Source organism: Gopherus flavomarginatus, chromosome 4 (genome assembly GCF_025201925.1).
Source record: "Gopherus flavomarginatus isolate rGopFla2 chromosome 4, rGopFla2.mat.asm, whole genome shotgun sequence".
Lineage (NCBI taxonomy): Eukaryota > Metazoa > Chordata > Testudines > Testudinidae > Gopherus > Gopherus flavomarginatus.
The window spans coordinates 182702455-182727419 of record NC_066620.1 but is presented as its reverse complement, the minus strand read 5'-3'; the positions used below and the strand labels follow the sequence as shown (position 1 = coordinate 182727419).

At 39.8% G+C, this 24965-nt stretch overlaps 1 protein-coding gene across 4 annotated transcripts in view; it reads right to left on the bottom strand.

Moving 5' to 3' along the window:
* Window positions 1–13653: 13653 nt before the first annotated feature.
* DCDC2C (doublecortin domain containing 2C) overlaps window positions 13654–24965 on the bottom strand; it is a 133250-nt gene continuing 121938 nt past the window's right edge. For all 4 annotated transcript variants that reach the window (XM_050950879.1, XM_050950880.1, XM_050950882.1 and 1 more), the window contains 2 exons: window positions 16678–16797; window positions 13654–14085 (listed from right to left, as the gene is read on the bottom strand). In XM_050950879.1, the coding sequence (XP_050806836.1) occupies window positions 16718–16797 (80 nt within the window). In that variant the 3' untranslated portion in view covers window positions 13654–14085; window positions 16678–16717. The remainder of the gene's footprint in view (window positions 14086–16677; window positions 16798–24965) is intronic.

Below are 24965 nucleotides of genomic sequence, written 5' to 3'. Positions count from 1 at the left end.
TTTGTGTCCATTTATTCTTTTGCATAGAGACTGTCTGGTTTGGCCAATGTACATGGCAGAGGGGCATTGCTGGCACATACCACATTGGCAGATGTGCAGGTGAATGATGATGTGGCTGATGTGGTTAGGTCCTATGATGGTGTCCCTTGAATAGATATGTGGACAGGGTTGGCACCGGGGTTTGTGGCAGGGTTTGGCTCCTGGGTTGGTGTTTTTGTTGTGTGGGGTGGTGTGTAGTTGCTGGTGAGTATTTGATTCAGATTGGGGTGCTGTCTGTAGGCGAGGACTGACCTGGCTCCCAAGGTATAACAATTATACACAGTCTCATTGAAGAGAACAGTGATTGCTGAAATGTGTAATCTCAAAAGAAGGCTGCACCAGCTGGTGGTGTACTAAATCTGCAGATAAAGCATTGTTTTTATACCTGTACTAAAATCTTTTAAATAAATGTGCACCTTGTGAGATCAGAAATGAGCATTTTGAACACTGGCGTGACAAACAGAATCCTCTTTGTTAAAGCATGGGTCAAAGAGAGAGTTCACCACAATTCTCATCCCAATTACTATCATATGCTGCAGTTCACTCAGCCTGATAGACAGACAGACCAAGCTGTGAAGTGTGAACAATCATCTTCTCGAATGAGGCATGTCAGAAATGGGCTGAATGAAAAATAAATTCCTTTCTATTATATTACCTTTTTTCTTATTCTGTGCGGTACACCAAAACTGAGCTATCACACAATAGAATCTGGGAAACATGGCTATTATTGAGAAGTATAAAGATAGAGAGCTCAAACTTCCCTTGAAATTAACTTTTGTCATTTTGGGAAAGAGCTGTGTCAAATGAGATTCTGTAGTAACATGAATTTTAAAGTAAACTATATCATATTTTGTAGGAAAAAAGGCACTCAGACACATTCTAAAAAAAATCTTGCTTTAAAATAAAATGGTAGTACACCTTATTTTACCTTTACAGACTTTACCTAATATTCTCCCATAATTTAGTATGCCCAGATCAGCTAACAAATCTATAGACCAGTGTTTCTCAACCAGTAGATCGTGACCCCCAGGCGACCACTAAATGGTGTTGAAAATTTTATTACATTCTAGAGCAAAGAAAATCTCAGTTTTCCATTCCTCTCACACCTTTACCCTTCAAGGTTCAAAACTCTGTCATCCTCTTGAAATACTCACACACAAATAAATTAGATAGGCCTGTCATTGACACATGTGTTACTCTTACATTTACAGTAAATGTAAGAGGATCATGAACATTTGACTTTGAATAAGGGATTGCCAACCTGAAAAGGTTGAGAGATACTGCAATAGACCATCATCATCTCTATTGTGCCTGCATTGCAGTAGCTTCCAAATGCCTGCATTTTTTCTTAGCCACTGAAATTAAGAGGTTGAAACATGCTAATACTTACCAGTATGAATTTCTCCTCTGTATGGAACACAGAAACCTCTTCAAATGTGACATGCTGCAGCAATATTAAATAGAAATTCTTTTAAAACAAAAAATGCCATTACCATTACATTTTCATTCTAAAACCTTATGGGTTTGACATGTTATCTAGATCAGAGGTTCTCAATCTTTTTCTTTCTGAGTGCCCCCCAACATGCTATAAAGAGTCCATGGCCCACCAATGCCTCACAACTGTTTTTCTGCATATACAAGCCAGGGCCAGCATTAGAAGGAGCAAGCAGGGAAATTGCACAGGGACCCACGCCACAGGGGGCCCCACAAAGCTAAGTTGCTGAGGCTTTGGCCTCAGCCCCAGCTGGCAGGGCTTAGGGCCCCAGGCTTCAGCCCTGCACAACGAGGCTTCAGCTTTCTGACCTGGGTCCTAGTGAGTCTAACATTGGCCCTGCTTGGCAGACCCCCTAAAACCTGCTAACATCCCCCCGATCTAGATAAAAGAAGAGGAACCAAACTAGTATGGAAAAAAATGGTTATTTCTGAAACCAGGTTCGTTGACAGCTTCAAATCTAGCAATAATGCTCATGCAGTCACCTAATTATGTTGGGTACCAAATCTCATAAAATAGTAACTTATAAACTGAGGCTAGGGAACAAAAACATACTTGCAAAAAGGGGGTGGTAAAGGTAAAGTTCACTCTAAACAGAAGAAATACACAGTCTCTGAGAATTTGTGTACCTCATTATATACAAGTGAAAGGCAAAATAATGAAGACCAGATCAGCATGTGCGAATTTACCCACTCTTACTAAAGACCTTGGATGAGATCATCAGCCCCATCCCTCAGCCCTTTACAGCTCCTAAGAAGGCCAGAGTACCATAAAGGTACTTGAGATGCCCCAGTTAGTGCTGGATGAGGATACCCCAGTCCGGGAACTGTGTCTTTCAAGGACCTCTTCACAAGCCCCAAAGGAGGGGCAACAGCACTCAGTGCTACAGAGATTTCAGGAAGTTTTATGGCCCATAAGGCAACTTAGAAAGTCCCCTAAAGTTGTAGTTACATCAGGGCATCGCCAGTCCCCAGAGCAGCCCAGAATCAGGAGGGCACAGTGATGGCTTAAATACATCATAGTTTTCCCTCCACTGTGATGAGAATTCTGTATGACACCTCTTAGAGGTGCAGCACAAAAATCTCAGCCCTAGAGAAAAGCATAGATAGACCTGATGCAGAAGAGGTTGTAGTAACTAAGGCCCCAAAATTATTAGCTTTTACTATTTTAGAATTGCCCAGGCATTCAGGCTTTTTAGAAAAGAAAGGACAGAGGGTGGAGAGAATTAAAAAAAATAATCTAATCAAATCTAACACAAGGTTTCATCAGACTTTCCAAATAGACCAAGGAAACTCAAAGTTTCTGCAGCCTTTCATAAGAATGTACTACTAGGGCAGCTGAAGAGACTTTTTCCCTGCATGTGAATGAAGGAATTGAAATATTGGTATAGAATATTAAGATCATAATTAATTATATTATATTATCTTCAACATTGTCATCGACTGGGTAATGTGGCGTACAACAGAAGACATGCCAAAAGGCATTAAATGGACACTCTTATCCCTTGAAGACCTGGATTCCCAGTCTCTATTCAAGCCCAACTTGATGGTGTTAATTTTGCAAATGAATTGAAATATGAATAGAAATGAATGAATTGAAATGAAACGAATAGGGACTGGGAGTGACTGGCTCACTACAAAAGCAATTTTCCCTCTCTTGGTATTGACACCTCCTCATCAATTACTGGGAGTGGACCACATCCACATCCACCCTGAGTGAACAGGCCTTCAACATTGGTTCTCCACTTGTAAGTTAACTCCCTTCTTTTTATGTGCCAATATATATTTATGCTTGTATCTTTAATTTTCACTCCATGCATCTGACGAAGTGGGTTTTTTGCCCATGAAAGCTTATGCCCAAATAAATCTGTTAGTCTTTAAGGTGCCACCGGACTCCTCGTTGTTTCGGAAATGTAACTGTTTGATCAATAAGGCACAGATGCAACTCAGCTATACATAGAAAAGGTCCCACCATTGTTGTTAAAACAAGGAGAACAGAAATGGAATATTTATACAGCTGTTCAAACCTGCTGGAGAACAACAGATCTTGAAGTGACTTTGCATTGTATAATGGACTGTTAAAACAAAGTTAAAAAAATGTGGAGGAACTTTGTGTAAACTATATGAACTTTAAACTGGACATTTCAGCAGCTAGCAGAGTGTTGTTGGAGAAACTGCAACTTGACCAAGCTTAGCATGCAAAGCTGGCTATTTGATGCACTGCAGAGGGGCCCATGAAAAGTACTTACAGAGAGAAGTTGCTGACCAAAGCAAACCAGCCAGTATTCAATATATGTCCTAAGGTGGTTGTACCAACAGCTATGGCCTAATTTGTCTGACGTGAGAGGTGTGACAAGATGTTTTGGAAAAGACTCTGGAAAATTCTAGCCCCAGTTGCAAGAACTCAAAGGTGATGCCTCATTCCGATTGGATGGGGACAGGAAAGCTAGGGCCCATAATATAGGCTGCCTGACCTACTGGTCAGAGCCAGGAGTGGAATCAGGGTCAGAAATCACACCAAGGATCAAAGCCAGAGTCACACCCTGGGTTAATACCAGAGTCAAGAATTAAGGTCAGCACAAGGATGCAGGAATCAGGCATAGTGACAGGGACAAGGCATGGTAGCAGGAACCAGGGACTCAGTCTCAGAGGTCTGGACAGCAACAGGCCACACAACTAATTGCTCAGACAAGGGATGGGACGGGAAGAGGAAGTGGAGACCAATCAGCAGTCTGCTGTTAGTTATCTTACCCTGCTGAGTCAGTGGTTGTAGCTTCTCCTGGTGGTGTATTAGCAGCAGTACCCTTAACTAGTCCTTGGAACTTTGTGGTGCAGAGGATCAGGCACCGGCTTAGCAGCTCTAGGAACCTGAGCTTGAGACTTGCAGTGCCTGACACAGACAACCTTTCAAGTTCTTTGTGTCTAGATGTGTTAATAGATCTTGGAGCTAATGTAACTTGTTGGGAGGTAGGTTAAAAGGGTTGACTGCTATGGACCTATTGAGATGGAGACTTTAGTGAACTGGTATGTAAGGAATTGTCTTATGCTTTAACTTTGGATTGTTTTCCCTCTGTTGTGTTACCAACAGCAGAGCTCAAAACAAATAAATTGACACAAGTGAGGTCCTATTTCGAGGGACATTTAGTCAAAAATCTAAACAAAATCCCTTCCCAGAATAGTGGTTAAGTAGCAGTTATTGTCTATTGTGGTTGTGTTATTTGATTCTGAAAACCCGGATGGTTATCACATCGGCCATTTTTTTTTATATTGGCAAAATTGTAGTCCAATACTATTTTTACCTACCTATATCCGATACTTTTGGATGCTTTTGCTAAGGATAGTTACACTATTGAAACTAAAAGAACCCAAAGAAAGGTGGCCTGGGTATTCAGCTAAGCAGTTTGCTTAACTAAGATTTGCTTTACCTTATCTTTCTTACAAGGTTCATAGTGTAAACAAACAGATTATTGTAGGCAAATGGCCAGAGCCTGATGGATTTTCAAGCTTGCAAATTTGTCTGATAAATTCCAAGAATCCTCTCAGATCCCTAAATCTATGGGTGAAGCACATGCTTTGTTGTCTTTGAAACTTGCCAAAGACAACATTTATTTTGCCTCTTATAAACAAATTTCCTGACATTTTCCAAGGTGCTCTATGGTCTGTGCTGGCTGCTTAATAGTTTCTAGATGGAGTGTAAAGTGTAGATTTTGACCCTTAAATCCCTAAATGGCTTCAGGTCTTCCTTGAGGGAATGCCTCTCTCCTTGTGCCATATTACCACAAATAAGTGGAAGCTCTCAAGTTCGATCATCCTTAGTTTAAAAGACGGGGAGCTGATAGCAAAATGTTCTCTATGTCAGCTATGGACCAGCTTCCTCCTTGGTCTGAGCCCAGACCTGCTCACTGCAGAGCACGCAGCAAGAGCTATTTATCAAGGGAGTGCTTGTGCTGTCCAAGCACAGGCCAAAGTAAAGGCTGGAAAGGAAGCTGCATTAGCCCACGAGAATCAATGGAGGCAGGTGATTCAAAGAAACTAACAATAAATACCAACTAGACACCCATCAATCAATGACTACAAAGCTCCCAACCTTCACTCAAGCCTTGACCTCCATCAAGCCCCTCCCTCTCCAAAAGCCTTGAGGCTTGACTGTGCCCATGCCTTATGCAAGGGAAGTGCAGGGAAGCAGAGAGGAATAAAGCTGACCTTGGTTGAGCTATGTAAAGGCTCCCCAGAGTCACAGCCCTGTGATCAGGAGCAAAAACAGGTTGCACCTTATCCGCTCCATAGAACAACTGTGTAGAGAGGGGCAGCTGTGGAGTAGATAAGTGTCTTTTTGATATATTTTATACATAAATATGCATGAGCTAGAATATTATTTTGTCCAGTTTCACAGAGTTTAAGACAGGAGGGGGCCACTAGATCACCTAGTTTGACCTCAGTGAAGGCACAGAGAAGGGAAGTGATTTGCCCAGGGTCATGCAGCAAATCCGCAGCAGAGCCAGTAATAGAAGCCAGGTCTGCTGCCTCCCAGTCCAGTGCCTTATGTGCAGCACCACACATTGCCAGTTCAGTAAATGAAATTAATATATGCTACCCTGCACATCTTCTGACACAGGGATACTCAGCATTGGCCTTGAGTCCTGTGACAGCAGAAGTTGTGGACCTCCCTTTGTTATTTATTTTTTTAAAAAGTGAAGACAGCCCTAAATAATAATAATAAATAAATATACACTGACATGAACTGATCCCTATGTCTGAAAGGGGAAAGTAATGAGGCTCTATTTCTGCAGAAGAAAGCTGGGAAGGCATAAAATACCACACACATTTGTAACAAAAATGAGTTACTAAGTTTGGTTTGTATTCCAACGCATCATCTCTCCCACCCTTCCTAAAATCCTTAGGCCAGCCCTGTGTATAGCTGTAGGACTCCAGTGAAAAGGAATCAGTTACCGTTAGTTTTTGTGCAATGGGCAGCAAACACTTCTTTCAAAGGTGAATCCAAGGTCAGTTCTGTGTGGAAGACAAGAATCCGCAGGCTGGAATCTTCTGCTGCTTCTCTGAGCAAGGGAGATGAGCATACCCAACCATCTGCCAGTGAATTCCTGCACCTGAGGCCAGTTTTGGCAAGGCACACCGTGGGGACATGGTGCATCCTCCAACATTTTAACCAAGCACAATTCCTGTGAACTATGGAGGGAACTGCCTGGCTGTGTGTGCAGTGGGAAGGGCTCCCTTTTCCCATTTTCCCAGTCTTGCACACTAGTGCACAACAGGGTACGCGTTAGCCCTCAGTACATGAAGACTTTCAGGATACTTCAGGCTGACAGCACAATTTAAAATGGAAGCTTATTTAGGATGTATTTTTATTATTTATTTAAAACACCTCATATTCAGCTGGCATACACTGACATATAGCATCACTGAAGACAATGGAACTGCACTGATTTTCAGCAGCTAAGCATCTGGACCGCCCTGTTTTCATTCTGGGGGGAAATCAATAGTTCAAATAAAGTTGTTTTGCAAACAACACAGCAAATTTCTGTTTTGTCTGTCTTTTACTTCTACATACTATAGTGTTATTTAGCAATATAATGCAAAATTTCCTACTGCAAGTCAATATACAACTATCAATACTTTAAAAAGAGAGAGAGTCATAATTTCAAATTCCATTTTGGAAATCACTTGAAGTTGTTTCGATAAATTATTTCCTCTAGAAACCAAATTTTCTTGACCTGCTGGCAATTATTGCACTAAGGTAGAAAGGGTTAGGCTGGACCAGAGGGATTTCCTATCTTGCACTTCGATCTTGACAAAGATCTATACTATAAGCAGTTTCTGAGAAATTTCTCAAGAGATGTCAGCTAAGCATGCCAGAGGCTAACTTCTTCTTTTGTGATTTGTGACTTGTATTTGCATGATTTCACACTTAATCCATAGTGTAGACTGTCAAATGGATGGTATAACTCAGAATTAGCAATCTAATGTGTGAAGATTGATTGGAAAAGCCTAGACATCAATTTAAGGTGACACTCACATGAAAGTTGAAGCTTAATTTTCAGAATGAGTCCAGATATAGCTCAGAAAAGTATAGTTTTAGTCCTATTTTTCATTAACAAATAGTATCTTGTCATATTCATAGCTTGCTCTTTGGCCTACTTATGCCCATATATTTACCACTTGTAAAAGGAACATGTATTTTCCCTATCTTACAATTGTTGGGCTTTCATAAGCAATATTATATTTAAAATTCCTCGTGGCTTCAAAGACTAATAAGGCTATCTACAGTCTAAATGATGACAAAGCAAAATTCCTTCCCTTCCTAAACTAAATTTCCCCCTTTGATTCCAGTCCTGTAAGAGGATGAGCACCTCCATAAACCCACTGGGATGTAAGCACTCAGATGATTGGGTCCCTTCTTCTCCAAATACACTCACTGCTCAAAAATAGATAAAGCATCTGTAAATAACTACATAAACCTGTATCTACGGTTGTTCGTATTCAAAATGTTTTATGTTACTTATTATAATCCAGAAATATTAGCAACTGCCACAGAGGATATTCCAAAAGAGGTGTGTGTGTCTGTGTGTGAGTGAGAGAGAGAGAGATACATTTTTCTTATTTCCACAAGAATCTATGACTTTCTTTTGCAGCTCAAAGGTGTGTGGGGCTTGCAACAACAGAGTTTATACGTAAAGATCAGCTAACATGTTTCACATTTTCCACCTAATCCTTATGCTCTTATCTGCTGCTATCTTCAATATTTGCTAAACTGGGAGTTTAAAAAATTGTGAAGAAGGTTAAAATGACTGATAATCTGCATTCTCACGAGTTTCACTATAGCATCCATGCACTTCATTTCAAATATAAGGTGAAACATGACAACTGCTACATAGAAATTGATTTTTTAAATACTAGTTGGAAATGTCATTTATCAAATAAAGCAGTGTCTCATAACTCAATGCCAACTTATGCGCCTTGAGTGACAATAGCTTATTAACATCACAGCTCAGAAAGAACAAGCATTCTCCTGTAGCTTGCTTGGTAGGAGCTTAATGTTTATTATGAGTTTAAAGAGTATTTTTTAATATTTGGAAATTCTTCAATATTTTTATATTAAAAGATGCCCCTTCCTTCCCATTGTTATCATTGTTATAATCAGTTTTTCTTTAAACTACACGTATTAAAAAAGGAGCAAAGTTCTATAGTAGCTATAATGTTAAGGAACAGATGTAATTCATAGTCTCAGGAAAGAAAAGAAAGTCTATCTTTGTTATGATCTACTGATTACTTAACAGGACTGGGAATCACGACTCAAAGGTCTCAGTCCTAGACAAAAGACTTTCCTAAACTGGGATTAACACTAAACTTGTATCAATAACATAAGGAAAATAATCCAAACCTTTCAGATCAATAGATGACCTGTGAAATTCAGATCCAGAGTTTGAAAACTCCCAAATGGCAGGAGTGTTCAGTTCCAGAGTCTTGGTTTAGCCAGTTGTAGAGAATGGAACCATGCATTATAGTTTGAATCTGTGATCCAGCACCCCTCCCCTACAAAAGTTCAGTGATGCTCAGATCAAATCGCCTGGTTTGGACCCATCTCTAATCAGAGCTATAACATCTTTCAAAATAAAACATTTGAAGTCAAAAAACACTCTAAGTTAAGATCACCCTAAAACGAGCAAAGGCCTGAACACTGGAAATGCAGAGTTATGGGGCCAGATCCTCAGCGGGTGTAAATTGGCCTAGTTGCATTGACTTACTTGGTGCTCAACCAATTTACATCAGCTGAGCCTCTGGCCCATCATTTCTGATAAAGGAGTAATTCTACCGCTTCACCCCTGCACTCTACACACCACTGGTCCTAGCCTATCTTGCATGTTTTGTCAAATGACATACCCTGGGTTCTGAATCTAGGATTAGCATCTAATATCTGAAAAATGGACAGCATTAAGATAGATATTGGGTTGTCTTTCTCAGGCTTCTGTTAGAATGCTGGACCCAGCTGGATTCCTTTCAGTTAAGAACAAGTTATCTCCAACACTCATGCACTTTCTCTTTGACATCATTTGAGAGGAATTCAACTGCCTTGATGTTTCACAGAGAGGCACAGTAGCATTATCAGGGAGAGGACCCATACAGCCATTGCTGTACTCTGAAACAAGGCATGGCATGTGCTGCCTTCCTTTCTGCCACGCTAGCTTCTGACAATGGCCTCTGCAGAAGAGTTTGGGGACCCTGAGCCCCACTCCAACATCTCTTGACAACTCTAGCAGTGCCAGCAGTGGCATTGAGGTTAAACCGGTTTTTCAAGGAGGTTTTACACTTTATGAACTCTGGGAAGGTGACCGTGCTAGACCTAATCATATCTTTTTACACTCATTTTAAATGTTAAGTAAATCTGGTTTTCATGAGGTTTTTATTTATAGCTAATGCGTCCTGTTTCTAACGTGGCTGGGGTACATGTGTAAAATGTTTAAATCACATTAAACATACCCAAAATATAATATCCTCCATGCTGGTGTCTTGACCTTATTCAAACATATCAAACACTAGCTACCAGTATCAAGTGAGATTGCTCTTTAAAAAAAAAATAATTCACATCTGGATCAAATAAACTCTGCATAATTAGTAAATATCTTGTTCATCTCTTCGTTACCTGCAATTTGAGAACTCTTCTCATCTTTGATAGCATTAAGACCAACATCTCATTGTTTACATTACTTCAGTCAATATGTCAGTAGAGTACCCAGTTTCTCTCTCCCTCCTGATAAACAAATCCTAACCAAAAAACTGGAGGTTCAGCTTTTCCATGCAAGATCTTGTGTTAAACATATACTTGGCATCCAGAAGCTACACAACAATGCTCTCCTGTTCAGTGCTCTGTAGTTATGTCATTTGCACCTTTCTTTTTCCTAAGTTAATTTGTTCTTGTAATTTGTGTTTTTTTTTTAATTTGCTGAGGCACGAGGTGACCTTGTGATTTAAAGATACTTGTCTAGGCCATGAGATATTACCCTCTATTCCATTTTCTTGAGCCATCTCAGTTTATGAAGGTTAAATCTGGTAAAAGCTCCAGAAATACAAATTTCACAAGTTAGAATGGGAACTGTCTTATACTTCATGCCAAAGATGCAAGGTCTGACAGCTACTTAGGGAGGCTATGCAGTTCAGAGTTACACAAGCTTGTCGTTTCAGAGCTATTTTTATTATGCTATAATGGGAAACAAACTTAACTAGACCAGTATCTGTACTTTATGCTGCATTGTGTATCCCAAAGTTAGTATTGTTTTTCTACATTCAAATTACATTTCAGCTTATTAGAAAAGAAAATTGCTTACCCGTAATAACTCTTCTGTAAAGACAGCATCAAATGACTCTGACTCTTGGCCCCTTATGTTGGAAGCACAACGTCCAAGAAATCTCCTAGCTTTTAGGACCTCTGTAGTACTGGTAGTTGAGCCCCCACCCAAATCCCTCCAGTCCAATTGTCAGGGTCCCCCTTAGAACCATCCAGTAAGTTCCTGACAACACAGCAAGCAAAAATTCCCATAAACACACTGCTGGAACAAACACACAAGAGCTATCTGACAGGATGAACAAAAATCAATGTAATGAGTATGGTTTGGTTTGGCATGTGTGAGTAGAAGGCTAGATTTTGCATTACACTCCAGCCCTTTCCCATCACCGGAGCTGCACAAAGCTACCAGATTTTACCATAACTTACCAGCAAAGAATTTCCCTAAAGGAGGTGAACTCTTCACTGGAGGAATGCTGGCAGAAACATTTCCTGCCCCAGCTGTCCTGCTTGCAGTGTAGAGGGTACTGAGGGAGGGAGGATGTTGTGGTGGAATTCTGTTCCACTGTGGTGAGCCTCCATTAGCATAAGGTCCCTTAGGGTTAGCACTTTCCCCTTTGCCTCTCTACAGTAGCAGAGTTTGTGGAATACAGTGAACAAAGTGGGCCTTGATTTCCTTTAACTCTGTATACTGACCTCAGCCTTTTCACCAAAATGATTCTCCACAGAATAGGGGGGTGGATTAGCTTCTGTTCTACCTCATATGAATGATACATGTATGCAGCCATGGATATCTAATTCAAAGCAACAGCTTTTACTACTATAATTCCTGCATCAAAGGTTGCCAAACCAAACCAATACCCTACAAAGACCTCTTTTACATCTCCTGTCTTACTTCTTGGGAACAGAATTAATTAGTGCAAGCGCTCCTCTACTATTATGTATTATGCGTATTATCATAATGCTAAGGAGCCCCAGTCATGGATCACAACCCCATTGTGCTAGCAGTTGTACAGACACAGAAGAGAAAGTCCAAAGAGCTTACAATATATGGATACAAACAGACTGACAGGGAACAATAAGACAATATTGGTCAACATGATGGGCAGTAGTCTCAGCACACCAGCAGCCTAGCCATTGTAGGGTTTTTACTCTGGAGTTTGAACTGCCCTTTGGACATAAAAAACTGGCAGTTCACAGCCCTCAGTACTGCACTGATACTCTCTCCTTCCATTAGAATCCCAGTGTGATGGCCAAGTGCTCTCTGGAAGCCCTGGCTAGTGGCTAGGGGGGTCAGGCCTTTAGTCACCACATTCCTAGTCTTCCCCTTGGACCACATTCACATCTGGTGTCAGTCTGTCTTTGTCTTTGTTTGGGATGGAGTCAATCCTCTGGTTGGGTTGTCCACTCAATCTTATCTCTTCCCAGTGTGGCAGAGTACCTGGGAAGATAGAGGTTTGGTTATTGACTCCCCCACAAGAATCCAATGCCAGCTATGGGTTTCAAAAGACATTTATCCTTCTCCTTCTCCCTACCAGGGTAGAGTCTAGAATGTAAGGAGCTTTGGACCCTTTTTAATGAGACTTGGGGAGAGGGTTGATGGGGAGCCTGGACCCTCCCACTCATTATCAGGCTCCAGCCCAGGGCCCTGTAAAGGTTACTAAATGTCCAGTATCCAGGAGCACCTTAAGGCTGTCCCCAGGCCACTTCTTAGCACCCATGCTGTTGTCCAAGCCTTGCACTCTGTCCCAAAACAGTAACAGAACAAGGTGCTGACTGAACCTTCAGTCCATCTGGGCTCAGCAGGTATGATCCTCTCCTCCAGGAGATGGTTTCTGCAGCACCCTTGCCCAGGAGCTCTCAGGACAGCTCCTTCTCTCTTCCTTGTCAGCCTCTTTCTGAGCTGTTTGGCTCCACCTCCAACTAAAGCATGCTCTGCATGTATGGCTAGATGGGGTCATCTGGGCCTGGAGTTGCTCTTTAACCCCTTCAATTCTAGTGCATCCCACCACACTCAGAAACAAATCGGAGATTCAAGGATGCAATAAATTTGGTTTTTCCTTCTGGGTGTGAATACATAATACATGCTGTCTCACTCTGTTCTCCAAACACTAAGCATATAGGCCCTGATTCAGGAAAGCATGGTTCAAGACAGCACATGTGTTTGCAGAAGTACTGTCCTGAATCAGGGCCTTAGTCACAGACAGCTCAAGGAGTAATATTGGCTAAGTTGTTCCAAATCTTTCATCTCCTGCATATTAGTTGTCAATCAGAATTGTGCTGGCCCTACAACAAACATTTGTATTTCATGGAAGAACAGTTACAAATTCATGAATGCTACATTATGTAAAGATATGGCTAAAAACTGGTGCTTATCATTAGGGAAAATGTGGGTAGGAAAGGATTTATTTTATTTGCAGGAAACAACAGATATTTCATTTTGTTTGCACAGAAGTCTGTCTCTTGCTGATATGAATGCTAGGCTGCAAGCACATTTCTGATCAAGTTTAGTAATTAAATTTAGCAGCAAATATGTTTTCTTATCAGGTTTGAGAATTTTTTGCTACCTCAGTGATTTATGTCATGTTGACATCAGATCAAGACTGGTATTTTTAATTTAACTGAGGTGAAACTCCTTCATTTTCCAAAAGCATATAGCTGATTGAGGATTCTTTATATTTCCTTGTTATGTTGGGACTGACTTGAAATAGATTGGATTATTTCTAAAATGCTATTCTGTTTTTTATAAAGGTCATCAAACCACAGCAAAGGATCCACATGTCATTCTGCTTGAGTATGTGACTGTTATTACTTTATTCTACATAATTTAATCATCAAACGTATTCATCTCATGAGACAGTAATTTTCTTACAAGTGCAATTATATTTCACAGTATGACTGCTGATTAGGCAGAAACAGAGAAATAACTCATCAGAAAATTACAAAAAGAATTAATCATCAACAACATGTATAGTAAAGATTACAGTACTTGGCAGTCATCAATTAAACTCCTTCATTCTCAAAAGTACTAGCCAAGGCTTACTAGGAAGCACGTATACATACCCAATGAATGAGAAAAGATCACATAACCACTCACTAAAGGTTTACACTTCTAATTGTGCAAGAAAGATGGAGGAATTTATTGTTTGTTTCTTTATGAGGAACTGTCTTAACTGATGTTGTGGAAGATAGTCCCCTGTAGTAGACATGATATTTCATGAGTTGCAAACTACATCCTGGCCTGCAACATTAAAATCCTGAAACAGAGACATGAAAAGATAATGTCAAAACATAGATGACTGTTGTTGTTTGTTGTTATTACTGAAGTCTCCCAAAATATGATCAATGTTGTATAGACACATAGGATGACATAGTCCCTACAAACAACAATTTACAATCCAAGGCCTCAATCTTGCTAGCGTGCTTAACTTCATGCATTGTGAACAGTCCCATTGACTTCAGTTGGACTATTCACAGTGCATAAAATTAAACAGGTACAAAAGTCTTTGCAGGATTGGGGCCTAAGGCTCTGGTCCTATAGGTGACAGTACACAAGCAGATGGCTACATGCACACAGAGCCCCACTGAAGTCAGTGGGGCTCTGCAACAGTGCATCACATTATAAATTGCAGGTTAGGAGCCTAACAAAATGTATATGAAAGTGTGCAAACAAAAACTATCACTGTAAGGCACTGAAAAGTTTGCCAATTTACCTACTAAAATCCCAATCTAAAACAGTTGGACTTTAAAGCTCAATCCTGATCTGAGATAGAGTTCATTGACAGATAAATAAAACTCATTGGCACCTTTATAGGTTCCTTCATTCAAGGATCTAAAAATAACATACAAAAGTAGGTATTATTACCATCTTTTTACACACAAGTGAGGCACATGTACCCAGGTTCACATAACAAGTCCATGGCTGAATCAGTAATAGAACCTTAGGTCTCTGGACTCCTAGTCCAATACTGTTATCACTAGACAACGCTGTCTCCCTCACTGGCCATATGAATTTGCAAGCACTGTAGCTAGCTTTAAAAGTTATATAGAGATGCACTATTATGATTACTCAATCAGAACTAACTACTTAATGTTTAAATCAGGTTTGCTTATCTCCATTCCCTTCTCCCCTCCCCCACACATCTGCTTACGAGTTTCACTTTTAAGAATTATTTATTAATGTATTTGTGTTTATACACACACTCAAAAGGTGGCTTTATGCTGCCTGTGGTTTTCCCCATGGAATTTAAGCTAATGGTTTAGGATGTATCTACCTGAAAAACCACCTCTGTCTCCACCCCACACTATCATAGTGGATGTCAGCAGAGTCACTTGAGCTGTCATATACTCTAGGAGTCCTTCCCATAAATTAGAGACCCACCTCTAAAGTAACATTTCAGTATCCCTAAACAGCAGCAATACTATTCAGTATATCCCATAATCAGCAAGCTAGACAACTTAAAACCTCAAATCACCATCCCTTTTCAATAATTCACCACCCCATAATTCTTCTCCAGCCTTTTTCAAAAAAGATTGAAGACTAGCTTTGCAGCATACCCTACCTCTGTGCTACTATGGACCAAGGGAGGTTCCTAAGCCCTGAGGCCTCTTGCATCAGCTTAAGCACCTTTACTGATTTACAACACAAATGCATGGCATGCTGGGATGGTTTCTTTGGTCAGTATGTGCTAAGCCATTTAAGGCTCTATAGATTAAAACCTGTACCTTAAACTCCTCCTGAAAACCCACAGACAGCATAAAGCCACCCTCAGGCCCCCATTCAGGTTCTGTGTCCAGGAGAACTTGGCCAGCCCTGAGGATCTGCCCAGTTTCCAACAGCTACTGTGAGATGATTGTAGCACAGTTATGGCTGTTTCACCTTCCCATCCTCAGGAACAGCATTGCAAACAGGATACTAGACACGCTGAATCAATGGATGCTACCAGATATGATGGTATCCTCAAGAAAAGGGTAGGGGAAATCCATGCCCTGAAGCAGTAATTTCAGCAATAATAATATTGATTGAACACTATGATTTTATATCATATAGTTATTACATTTATGGTACAAAGTAAAGTATTATATTTATTAGGTAATATATATTTCCTTCATTTAGTCAAAAAAGTTCAAACCGGAAAGAAGACATTTTTAACAGGCAGGATAATTAAGTAGTGGAACATCTTACTAAGGAATTCAGTAACCTTTCCCCCACTTGGAATCTTTACATAGAGACTGGATGGCTTTCTAAAACGTATGTATTTGTTCAGCCACAAGTTATGGGTGGGGTGAAATTCTATGATGTTATGCAGGTGGTCAGACTGGACTATCATGGTCTCTTTTGGCCTCAAAAATCTATAAATTTACTGTGAAATTTAAAAACAGCATTAAAAATATTTGGGTCCTAAATCAATTTAGGAGTAAAGAAACATTTTCACTCGATCCTTGGACAAATGCCAGAGTCTTAGGGCAGGTCTACACTTAAAACGTGGCAGCAGTGCCACTGTAGTGCTTCAGTGAAGATGCTACTATGCTGACAGGACAGCTTCTCCCATAGGCATAGTTAATCCACCTCCGTGAGAGTGGGGTAAAGTCAATACAACTGCGTCACTCAGGGGTGTGGATTTTTCACACCCTTCAGCAACTTAGTTATACCAGTGTAATTTTATAGTGCACGCATGGGCCTTATATTCCAGCACATTAATGAGACATTTTCAATATCAGGGATATTTAATCTTCAGTTTCTATTGTTTTTTAAAAAAATCTTAATGTCAATCATTTCAATCCAGCTCATTTTGCAAATAAGAAAGGAAGAATATAAGAGGAAAATTAAATATTAACATCTTTCGTACCTCTATAGTACAACATAACATGACATTTGAAATCATCTCTTTATGTTCCTTTTTTTTCATTAATTTGTTCTGGTAGGGGTTCCTCTGCAGGCTGGTTTTGTTCGGATTCTCCCTTTTTGTCTACAAAATAAATAAATGTTATAAAACATTTTATAATCAGATTCTTTGTTTTCCTTTAAAATAATATAGATTTTGACTGCAATAAGCTATAGTCTCCCTAAACTATGTAAACCACTATATAAATACTAATTAATGGTTTCATTAAAGTAACTAGTACCCTTTCAAGAAATAACATTTGTAGCTCCAGGAAAAGAAAGTGAAAACAACTTCCATGTCAAATAACCATGTGTCAAAGTTCACTAGACATGATGGATTCAATTCTGTACCTAGATATGTACGTAGAGCTCACACTGATTTCAATGCGGCATCCACATGTCCAGTTGAGTGCAGAAGGTGGTTGAATTATCTTATTTCTTCCTCTCACTCTTCATTGGCAGCCCCTCCCCTGGCCTATGTTTCTTCTGTCTTCCTGCTTTGTAGTTAAAAAAAAAGAGCAGTTGGGGCTTCTTCTCTTCCCCTCCAGAGAGGCCAGTGTAGGGGCTCTGGGCTATAAGGGTCTTTTTGTGTATGAAATTAAGGGGGGAGGGGGAGGCTACTCACATCCCCACTGCATTCCAAGAGTGGGGAAGCCGAAGTACAGCTACTTCCAGTAAAACAGTCATAGATGCCAAAAATAGGATTTACAATTTAATAAACAAACAGATAAATCCCCTAAAAGCTATGAATAACCACTGCTATCTAGTCATCTAATTCCTTGTTGTCTATCTAGTCCATTCCCTTATCATCACTTTAAGGACAGTTGTTTTTATGGTCAGCTTCAGTAACAACTCTTGTCCTTTCATGGTACTTATGCCCAGGCAAGATGTAATCTTTCACAGCATGTATGACCTTTTGCAGGTCAGAAGTTGGGAGGAGTTTTTATTGATATTGATACCTGAACGATAGTTTGAGCAGACATTGTTTATGTGTTCTGTGCTACTGTGAAAGAAAATGGCAAGAGGTGATTTTTTTTTTCTGACTGCAGAAGACGCGTCAAGGTAGCAATGAAGAATATACAACAAAACTAATGCATGTTAACGTGATTCACTTGCATGCTTAGAGAGTAGGCAGATTCACTTCACCAAGTCGAACAACTAGGCATAGCTGATCATAGTTGATACAAAATATCCAAGCTAATAATGAAAATGATATAAAACTGAAATAAAAAGGGGGGGAGGGGAAAAGCAATACCTAAATACATTATATGTTCATCAAGCATATGAAATATATAGAGTACATTGTATATGTAGTATGTATACATACATAAAAATATATACACAGGACATATACTGTTTGCATATACGATTCTGCTTTCAAAGTTTACAAAAAATCAATGAAAGCACACTTTATTTTGTTACTACATTCATGATGCATTCCTCTCATCAGTCATCTATTCACTGCAAGTCAACCAAAATTGAAGACATGAAATCTACATTTGAGAAGAACAGCCAATGGTGTATGTTCTGTTATACACTATTTGGCACACCAGTAAGGCTGCCAACACAGAGAACAAACGGTATAACAAGGGTATTGAAAACCAACCCATTTTACCACTAGTAGCCAGAGCTGTGCAAATAATGGAGTGTTCAGTTTGCTGACAATTTTTAAAAAATCTTTCAGACAGCACTGAAAATGAAATTTTCACCAAACTGAATAGTCAAAAAAAAATTAAGGTCAAATTAAAAATTTTGTTTAGATTTCAAGTGGAAAGGAGAGGCCTGCTTTGAAGTATTTTAAATAAAATTTGAAAGAAATTTCTAAAGAATTGTTTTGCACCAAAAAACATCTAAATGTTTTGTTTTGGAAACAAGATAAAATAAAATGTTTAAACCTATTTTTTTGGGGGGGGGGGTTGTTTTGTTTTCCACATGAACAATTCAGTGAAACTGCAAAATATTTCCATGTCACCAAATCTGCATTTATTTATTTTTAATTCAGCAAAAAAATTTCAGACAGCTGTACTATTAGCCTAATCTTGCATTCCTTCAGCACCAAAAACCACCATTGGAAGCAGTGGAAGTTTTAGGTGTATAAAGAATGCAGGTTCAGAACCTCTAGGAGATCCATACAAGAAAGAGTTTTGGAAATAGAGCAGGTTATGTACAAAGTATGTCAATAGCTGACGTCTATCAAATCTGTTGCCACAAATGTAAAAACTCAAACAGGCAAATGAACCAAAAACTCCAGTTCAACAAAAGAGACTGGAAAACAGTATGGAAAATGACAAACATCAACTCAGCAGTATTAAGAGGTTTTCAGAAAGATACACAATAAGTTTTTTACTGTATCTCTCACCCTCTCCCATAGAGTATATAAAGTAGGACACTATCAGGGTTAAAAATGCAATAAGCCTGTAAGTACATCTTTGCAGACCCATGAATTAAGAAAGCTGGTGCTGCATATGGTCACCTTTATCACCAAATCTGGAAGTAACACAGAACCTGTTTACAGAAAAAAATCAAAGTGTATAATGCTATTGTCCTCACAACATTGCTCTATGGATGGGAAACATGGCCCTGTTATCAACAGCACATTAAGAAGCTTGATGCGTGTCATAGATTGCCTATCCCTGGTCTACATGATAATCAACAATCAAACAGATTAGCCTGATTTGAAATCTGAAAGAGTGCTCAGAACAAAACAATTCTTTCACTACATCTTGGTCTACACTAGATGCCTTTGCCAGTATAGTAATATTGCTTAAGGCTGTGATTTTTCTTTTTATGACATTTTTATACCATCAAAAGCCCTCATGTAGATGCAATTATACCAACAAAAACTTTTTTTCACGGAACTGGTAAAAGCCATACCAGCAAAGCACTCTTTTGCGGGTGTCAATTGCATCTACACTCAGAACATGTGTGGATATAATTGTACAGGTATAGTGATACCGACAAACCGTTTCTAGAGTAGACAAGGCCTAAACTTAATCACAGCAGTAACTTTAAAATAATTCTATCTTTGTCCTTTGATTTGTATAACAGCTAAGTAAGTTTTAAAAATTAGACAAGATGGGTCAAATTTTCACAAATGTTTGTAAAAACACAAGAACTATTGCATGCCAACCCTGAATGTCCATTTCCTGTGACTGTACATATAAACAGCTAGTTATATGCATAAATGAAAACCAGCACACAAAAGGAGGTGCATGTGATGGGGTGTCCACCCCACACAAGGTCTGCAGGGTTACAGTGGCTAGCTGGGCCAATTAACTCCCTAGGCTGCATCTGGAGGAGTCAGGGAGCAGGGATTAATTAGATAAGGCTCAACGGGGCAGGAACAGGAGGAGCCTGTATAAATCTCAGGAGCTGAGAGCAGCTAGGGGCTGCAGGGAAGGAGTCTGAAGTCACTCCCTGGAAGAAGGGAGGTGTGTTTGGGACTATAGAGGGTAGTCTACAGTTCTCCCTGGGGAGAGGAGTGTGAGCTGGTAAACCCAGACTTCAGGGAGAGCCAGAAAGGTAGGAAAGACTCGGGGGAAAAGCAGCAAGGTATGGGACAGGGTAGATCTTGTCTGCTGATGAGAGGGCCCCTGAGCTGAGACTTGGAGTAGAGAGTGGGCCCGGGTTCTACCACCAGCCACTGGGAAAGCGGCACAGACCAGGCAGTGGAGAGCGGACTGCCTGAGACAGTTTTTTCTGAAAGACTTTGATACCTCGAAAGATGAGGGTGCATAGTGACCTGGCCAGAGGGTCAAGTTATGAAGGAGGAGTACCTGGAGTTACAAAGATGGGTGAAGAGACTGCCAAAGGAAAGTGCAGCACGTGGAAGGAGCTAATCCCCAGAGTAGTCAGGTGGAGGCAACCCTAGTGGTGAGTGGACCCCATGTTTGTGCCAGATTGTCTGCCAAGGTTTATAATTCTGCCTGTATCCTTTAAGATCCATAGTGCACTTAATCTTGAATTGGGTAAATCCATCATTGACCACTGCTTGCCAGCATGATCTGCCTGCTGCTGACAATGCCCAGCTGTCAACATCAACATTGCACTGTTTCAAGTTATGCTTCAGTGTGTCCTTGAAGCATTTATTGTGCTGCCTCATATGCAGCTGAGCTCTGTGTTCGCCAGACAGCTACTGCTTTGGCATGCTGGTGTCGTCCATCTTAAACACACAACCAGTCCAGGGGAACTGTGATGCGATAAACATGACTTCAATCTGTGTAGAGTGACTATATTCCAGAACCTCATTACTCGTAACTTTATCTACCATATTTGATGCAGGGTACGGCACACAGACGTTGTAAATAGAACTTATCTAGCAGCTTAACATAATGCCTGTAGCAGGTCCAGGTCTTATGGCCATACAACTAGCTGGATAGTACAACCACTTTATAGAGTTTAATTTAGTTTGCAGCTTAATATCATGTTGCTGCCAGACTGCCTTATAGTCTGACAAATGATGAACTGGTCTTGTTGATACAACTTGTCAGCTCCTTGTCTACAGTAACATCATTTGACAATATACTGTCAAGGTAGCAAAAGTCTGTAACAGCTTTCAGCTGTGTGTTGCTGATAGTGACTTTTGGTTTCATGTAGGGTTTTCCTGGTGCATGTTGATACATGACCTCTGTCTTTTTCAGATTGATTGTCAGCCCTTACCTTTCTGCAGACTGTATGAATCTGTCTGTAATCCACTGTATATCTTCTGGAGTATATATCTCTAGAGCACAGTCACTGGCATACAGCAGCTCATAAATAATTGCCTTAAAGATCTTCATGGAAGATCACAGCCTGTTCAGATTAAATAATTTTCCTGAGGATTGGAAACTTATCCTGATACTGGCATTTAGGTCTTTTGTAGCATCATCATGCATTGCTGCATAGAAAAGAATGAACAAGAGTGGACCAGTAATGCAGCCCCGCTTAATACCATTGGTAATAGGAAATGGGTTGGACAGAACACCATCTACTACTTCCATCATGAAATAATCTCAGAATGTTGGTGAATTTTTCTGGACAACAAAACTTACATAACACTTACCAAAGCCCAGGTCTACTGATGGTGTCAAATGCTTTAGACAAGTCAATAAAGACAATGTAAAGGTCCTGTTGCTGTTATCTGCATTTCTTATGCATCTGATGCGCTACCAATATCAAGTCTGCCATACCTCATATTGGCCTAAAACCGCATTGTGATTCCAGTACCATGGAGATAATGATGAAAAAAAAGCCAAGGCACAAAACGAGATCAAACTAGCTAAGGACATAAAGGAAACAAGAACACATTCTATAAATACATTAGAAGCAAGAGTAAGACCAAGGACAGAGTAGGCCCATTAATCAATGAGGGGGGAAAGACAATAACAGAAAATGTGGAAATGGCAGAGATGCTTAATGAATTCTTTGTTTCAGTTTTCACCAAGAAGGTTGGTGGTGATTGGACATCTAACATAGTGAATGCCAGTGAAAATAAGGTAGGATCAGAGTCTAAAATAGGGAAAGAACAAGTTAAAAATTATTTAGACAAGTTAGATGTCTTCATCTCACCAGGTCCTGATGAAATGCATCTTACTCAATACTCAAGAAGCTGACTGAGGAGATATCTGAGACATTAGCAATGATATTTGAAAAGTCATGGAAAACCGGAGACATTCCAGAAGACTGAGAAAGGGCAAGTATAGTGCCCATCTATAAAAAGGGAAATAAGGATAATCTGGGAAATTACAGACTAGTCAGTTTAACTTCTGTACCAGGAAAGATAATAGAGCAAATAATTAAGCAATCAATTTGCAAACACATAGAAGATAATAAGGTGATAATTAACAGTCAGCATAGACTTTTCAAGAACAAATCATGCCAAACCAACCTCATAGCTTTCTTTGTCAGGGTAACAAGCCTTGTGGATCGGGGGCAAGCGGTATATGTGGTATATCTTGACTATAGTAAGGCTTTTGATACTGTCCCGCATGACCACATAAACAAACTAGGGAAATACGACCTACATGGAGCTACTATTAGGTGGGTGCATAACTAGTTAGAAAATCATTCTCAGAGAGTAGTTATTAGTGGTTCACAGTCATGCTGTAAGGGCATAACTAGTGGGGTCCAGCAGGGATCAGTTCTGGGTCTGGTTCTGTTCAATATCTTCATCAATGATTTAGATAATGGCATAGAGAGTGCACTTATAAAGTTTGAGGATGATACCAAGCTGGGAAGGTTTGCAAGTGATTTGGAGGATAGGATTAAAATTCAAAATGATCTGGATAAACTGGAGAAATGGTCTGAAGTAAATAGGAGGAAATTCAATAAGGACAAATGCAAAGTACTCCATTTAGGAAGGAACAATCAGTTGCACACATACAAAATGGGAAATGACTGCCTAGGACGAAATACTGTGGCAAGGGATCTTGGGGTCATAGTTGATCACAAGCTAAATATGAGTCAACAGTGTAACGCTGTTGCAAAAAAAGCAAACATCATTCTGGGCTGTATTAGCAGCAGTATTAGCAGGAGTATAAGCAAAACATGAGAAATAATTCTTACACTCTATTCCGCACTGATTGGGCCTCAACTGGAGTATTATTTCCAGTTCTGGGCACCACATTTCAGGAAAGATGTGGACAAACTGGAGAAAGTCCAGAGAAGAGCAACAAAAATGATTAAAGAAAACATGACCTATGAGGGAAGACTGAAAAAAAATGGGTTTGTTTAGTCTGGAGAAAAGAAGACTGAGAGGGGACATGATAACAGTTTTCAAGTACATAAATGGTTGTTACAAGGAGAAGGAAGAAAAATCATTCTTCTTGACCTCTGAGGATAGGACAAGAAGCAGTGGGCTTAAATTGCAGCAAGGTCGGTTTAGGTTGGACATTAGGAAAAAACTTCCTAATTGTCAGAGTGGTTAAACACTGGAATAAATTGCCTAGGGAGGTGGTAGAATCTCCATCATTGGGAATTTTTAAGAGCAGGTTGGACAAACACCTGCCAGAGATGGTCTAGATAATACTTAGTCCTGCCTTGAATGCAGGGGACTGGACTAGATGACCTCTCGAGGTCCCTTCCAGTTCTATGATTCTATGTTGCATAGCAATGATCAAAGAATACTTTGGTCAGAACCTTTCCAGCCATTGAGAGTAATGAGATACCACAATAGATACCAAACTGGACTTTTCACTTTTCCTTTCGTGTATGGTGACAATGGTAGTGTCTTTGAAGTCTTGCGGTACATCTTCAGTACTGTGTATTGAGAAATAGTCCAAGCAGTCAGCTCAGCAGGATCTCACCTCCATACTTGAATATTTCTGCAGGAATGCCATCAGATCCAGGAGCCCTGAACTATGTGGCACTGACTGCAGTGCTGACTTTGTCAAGGTACGGGGTTGGATCCATGTTATTACATGTTGGCTGATCAACTACGCTTATTAATGTCTTGTCTGTGATGTTGGACAGTGTGTTAGATCACTGAAATGCTGTTGTCACCACTGAAGGATTTCTCCTTTGTCAGTGATCAGTGTTAGGCTGTCCACACTCTTCAAAAGCACTGTAGTGGTATGTGTAGGAACATATAAATCTTCAAAACAATAGTCTTTGTTCTCATGAGGGTCAGCATAGCCCTGGATTTCATATGCCTTGGCATTCCACCATTATTCTGTATGTCTCTAAGCTTAGATCGGATCTCATGACCAGAGATCCTAGAAATCCATTTCCCACAGAAAAATGTGGAATTTGCGTTTTTATAGAATCTTTAATTTTTACATTTTGTGAAAAAAATAAGAACATCTATTAACTAAATGTTACTGAAAGTACCAGTGTTACTTATTCAGTGTGAGCAACCTCCCCATCTTGTAGCTGATTTTTTAATGTGATTTAAATTTATATGGACCTAAACATACTCCAATAAACTGCTTCCAGTGTATAAAGGTTTTTCCATAGCATGTAGGAGTTTGAGTTTTAATGCATCTCAAATTTCACTTCAGCCTCCAGACATGAGTAATTAAAGTTATGAAAAAATGCTGAAAACTTTAAAAATCTCCCCTAAAGACCATGGCACTGAGTTTGGCAAGGACAAATTTCACATTGATGTTAAGGTGCTGTTCTATACTGTATACAGCAAGGCTGTAGATTATGTTAGAGTGCAGACAAATATAAATTGCAATTCTATTAATTTTATTATAATGATTGATGGCACTGGTAGGCTTCAAACTTGCTTAAAAATTGTAACTATATCAATAAAATATTGTGTTTAACTGATAC